This window comes from Quercus robur, chromosome 5 (assembly GCF_932294415.1).
Source record: "Quercus robur chromosome 5, dhQueRobu3.1, whole genome shotgun sequence".
NCBI lineage: Eukaryota > Viridiplantae > Streptophyta > Magnoliopsida > Fagales > Fagaceae > Quercus > Quercus robur.
Genome location: NC_065538.1, coordinates 58777407 through 58782221, shown reverse-complemented (window position 1 = coordinate 58782221; position 4815 = coordinate 58777407). Strand labels below are relative to the sequence as shown.

The 4815-nt window shown below is 36.7% G+C and overlaps 1 protein-coding gene across 1 annotated transcript; it reads right to left on the bottom strand.

The window, feature by feature from the left end:
- Nucleotides 1-3331: 3331 nt before the first annotated feature.
- Nucleotides 3332-4454, bottom strand: LOC126728449 (zinc finger BED domain-containing protein RICESLEEPER 1-like). Its single transcript, XM_050434265.1, has 2 exons — nt 4249-4454; nt 3332-4145 (listed from the first exon to the last, which is right to left on the bottom strand). The coding sequence occupies exons 1-2, from the start codon at nt 4452-4454 to the stop codon at nt 3332-3334; spliced, it is 1020 nt and encodes a 339-aa protein (XP_050290222.1).
- Between the last annotated feature and the right edge of the window lie 361 nt (nt 4455-4815).

Sequence of the window (4815 nt, the reverse complement as noted above, 5' to 3'; positions counted from 1 at the left end):
ATCTTATCTAAGCCAATATTCTACTATAGGATAACGAAAGCACAGGTGATTTCGGGACTCGGGTGCAGGTGTGGGTGTGGGTGCGGGTGCAGGACTCGGCGATTAAAAAATTATTAAAAATATTTTTATTTATATTTTATATATATTTTTACTATTAAATATTCTTAAAAAACACTTTACTATGCCTTGATTCACAAAACAAAAAAAAGAAGAAGGCAAGAAACACATTACTATGCCTCTAAGGTCAGAATTTCGGTTGTTCCGGCGAGTTTCAAGGCATATTTCGGTCTGTTTCGGCCATTTCCAGCCTATTTCGGCCATATTGGTCGCCGGCCAATACGATCCGATATGGCCGAAACGATCCGATTTTGGCCGAATCAGCCCGGTTTGGCGCGAATTGAAGCCGATTTGGTGCGAATCAAGCCACATCGGCACGAATTGAGCCAAGTCGGCGCGAATCCGAGAAAAAAAAAAACTTAGACGCGGCACTTACACACAGGCAACCACGTCGGACGCCACGTCCCACGTTGGACTCAGGTGCGGCACCCTCCCAGCCACGTCCGTGCTTCTTGTTTTTCATGGTCTTCTGTAAAACCTACTATGAGATCATAGCCGTACCTAAGTTACGAGGTACTGAGGTCATACTCTAAGTGAGATCATATTAATTATAATCATCACCTACTATCATTCACAAATTAGGTGCCTCTAAAACTTATAGTAAGGCAAAGCTGGCAACCTATTGAGCTGCTACGTTGCAGTCCAATGGCCTTGGAGTGCACAAAATGCTGCATGTGTAGTACATGCATGACTCATGCAATTACAAGCCTTGAATATAGGTTCTGAGAAATGCGAAAATCCAGCCCCGTATCGTGTAATTTGTCTACGATGATCTGAATTAATAAGAGCATTTGGCCATATGGGGGTGTTTGCAGTGCAGTGCGGTTTTAGACCATTTTTAGCACTATACTTTACAATGCGGTTTAGCGAAAATCATAACTGCACCGCACCTCATTTTTGAGCACACATTACACTCATTCACATCTACATACATACATGGCCATATACCCGAAGAATAGCAATACCCAAACCTATGGCCAAACAACCATAAACACACGCACACACGCAACACAATTGAGAGAGAGATCGCAAAAGGAAAAGAGAGGTTCTGACCTATGATGGCTGAGAGAAAGAGATTCTCGAAGGCAGTGGTGGCGTCAATCAGAGGCAGTGATGGTAGCGTGGTGTTGAGAGTGATAGAGAGCGAGGGTTTGTTTGAGAGAGAGAGAGTGATAGATCGATCTGAATAGGGATTAGGGATTTTTTCTTCAATATATATACCAAGGCCTAAAGCTGCGTTTTTACATATAAATGCAGCTCTAGGTACTTCTATGGCCGTGTTGACCAAACGCGGCTTTAGGTATTTCTATGGCTGTGTTTGCCAAACACAGCTTTAGGACAAAGCCTAAAGCTGCGTTTTTACTCACAAATGCAACTCTAAATACCCCATAAAGCCGTGTTTTCCAAATGCAGATTTAGGACATATTTTTTTTTTTAAAAAAATCTCCTTAATGGGTCTATAGTCGTGTTTTTAAAACGCGACTATAGCCCTTCTCACATAAACGCGGCTGGAACATCACTAAACGCAACTCTAGATTAGCTCTAAAGCCGCGTTTAGTAAACATGGCTCGGTGGAGCTGCATTTTTATTAAATGCGGCTCCAAGCCGGTCTATAGCTGCGGTTTTATAAACGCAGCTATAGAAAACGCAGCTTAAACCCGCGTTTTTTGTAGTGGTGGTGCAATGCGGTGTATAGTTTAGCTAGGGCCGGCTGAATGGATGAGCAAAAGATGCAGCCGTCTAAGGCCTCAAATAGAAAAAAGACCCCTAAATTTTAACCAATAGGGTTATTTATAATCAATAAATAAAATAGTTTTTTCCTCATATGAGAAACAAATAAAAAAGAGAGAAAAATGCAACGTTCACAATATTTTTCATAACACTTTTACAACTAATGCTAAGTAGTAGGTTGTTACAACTTGTTATTGATGGAAAAAAAAAATTATAGTGATATTTTCAAATAGAAAACAAAAAGTAACTTAAAACCTAGGATTTGTTGTAAAAAAATATTGTGAATGTTGCACTTCTAAAAAAAATAAGAATAATAATAAGAGATGAGTTAGCAAACTTTTACTAATTCTCATCTAAGTTTACCACTAACACCACTCTTTTACTTACAACTACAATTTGCCACATCAATAAGTATGAAAAATTTTGTCAAATTTTTTTTTCTCTATAAAATTTCTAAAAAAAAGAAATTTTTTTATGTAGTTCATGTTAATTAGTAGTAATTTTGCATCTAAAACAAAATAATTAATTTTCATCTTAGACCCCCAAATGCATCAAGCCGCCCCTAAGTTTAGCCAAAATCATAACCGCACTGCACCTCATTTTTGCGGTCACATGTGTGGTGCGGTGTATAAAAATTCAACATATATATATATATATATATATATATAAATATCACCATACGATTCAAAATGTATCAGTAATATCACTATCTCAAATTCTCAGGTATACATCAAACATGTAATGAAGTCAAGTACTTTGAATAAGGTAGAGTGGCAAGCAACTTAAATGTTTTAACTATCAAAATCTAATGCTCTTTAGTCCTCACTTTAGATCAAGAATATGAAGAAAGAGTTTATGTGAAACACCAAGTACAAAGCAAAAAGGATTAACCCATACTCAAAGCAATTCTAGTCATGCCTACTAATTTCAAGTTTCAATTATCAAAACCATAATGTAAACAAGTATAAAGTAAAGCATGAAATGAATTACAAATCCAAAACAAGTATTAATTGTAAACCCAACAAGAAATTGTTTAAATGAACACGAACGCAACAAAAAAAAAAGGGTCTGTCTATCCAATGCTATACTTCTCTAGTTCTCCCCCTCCCAGTTCTATTTTGTAGCTCACACTCCAAGTCTTCACTTAATCTTCTTTCTTTGTTGCCAATTTCATTAATTCTATGAAAATAAATACAGAAAATGATAGTAAACTAATAAACAAAGAACAATAAACTAATATACAATTTAAATATATAGTTTTAGAAAATTACCCGCTTTAACATCTTGCTCAAGACTTTCCACTTCATTCATTGCTTCCCGAAGATTGATTGGTTTAGATGGGTTTTTTTAACCAATTTTGAGCATAGATAAGGGCCTCCACAGTTTTAAGAGCTAATGAACTCCTAAAAGGATCCAAAACACGACCCCTCGTGCTAAAGGCTAACTCAACAGCAACAGTAGACACAGGAATAGCCATGACATCTCATGTTATCTCGGAAAGGATTACATATCTAGTATAATTCACCTTCCACCAAGCCAAAATATCAAAACCCTCCTTATTTTTTTTTTTTTCACTAGCTTCATTAAGATATTTGTCCACATCAGTAGTGCATTCATTATCATCTTCTGTAGCTATGTGTTCATCGAACTCATGTGAAGCAATCTTCCATGGATCATATGGAAAACTAGCACTTGATTCTATTGAAGAACCAACATTAATGGCCTGCCCATTGCCCCTAGCACTTGATAATTCAATATCCTTTGCATAGTGGGCATACAACTCATCTAAAGCATCCTTTACCAATTTTAAAGCAAACTCTGCCTTCTCTTTTGAATACCACTTATTAAACCAATATTTCAAATATTTCATCTTATATCTTGGGTCAAGAACCATGGCAATAAACATCATTAAATTCATATTTTCAATGTCTCCCCAATACTTCTCATATTTTTCCTTCATAGATTGTGCCATTTCTTTTAAGAGAGGATCACCATCAATGCCACACAATCTATGCAATTCATTTTGAATGCCCACTAGCTCACAAAAATAAGTATTTGAAGTGACAAATAAAGATCCAGAAAAACGTAGAGTTACCTTATAAAAAGGCCGGAGAAAATTACAAAACATTTTGACATTCACCCAATCCTCACCCTTGGGAGGACCTATGTGCTTCTGTTTCTCATTTCCAACTACCTCCATAAAGTAAGAACTATATTCCACATCCTCTTCATGCATCCTATCAAAGGCTGTTTCAAAATTCTTGGCTGCCTCTAACATAAGATATGTGGAATTCAATCTAATAGGGACATCAAGAGATAACAAACTCTTATATTGGATTTTTTTCATCCTCTACAGCTTCCTTGAACCTATCCATCCTTTTTGGAGATAATTTAACATACTGCACTACATTCCTCACCTTAACAATTGAGTTATGAATGCCTTTCAATCCCTCTTGCACAATGAGATTCAATATATGACCAGCACATCTTATGTGCAAGAATCGGCCTCCCAACATACAACCATCCTTCACCTCCAACTTATTCTTCAAATAATCAAGAGTCACATCATTGGGTTTAGCATTATCAACTGTGACAATTATCACCATTTTGATACCCCAATCATTCAAGCACCTTTCAATAGTTTTCTCAATTGTCTCCCCTTTATGATTTGGAACTATACAAAAATCCAAAATCCTTTTTTGATAGGTCCGATCACCATCAATATAGTGGCAAGTGAGACACATGTAGTTGAGGTTTTGAATGGAAGTTCATGTGTCAATAGTCAAAGACACTCTTTGGCTCAATTTCAAATAGCTTATCAACTTCTCCCTTTCCCCCAACCAAAGTCTAATACAATCCCTTGCCACCATGAGACGAGAAGGTATAGGAAACCTAGGCTCAACCACCCCCATAAAGTATATAAAACCATCACCCTCAACAAATCTAAAAGGTAGCTCATCCACTATA

What these genes read in the sequence shown, in the direction of transcription:
- LOC126728449 (XM_050434265.1), bottom strand. Translation starts at nt 4,454, where the DNA reads ATGGTGATAATTGTCACAGTTGATAATGCTAAACCCAATGATGTGACT. An exon ending in AAGGTGAGGAATGTAGTGCA is followed by an intron (nt 4,146 to 4,248) that starts GTATGTTAAATT and finishes TGTCCCTATTAG; the next exon opens with ATTGAATTCCACATATCTTA.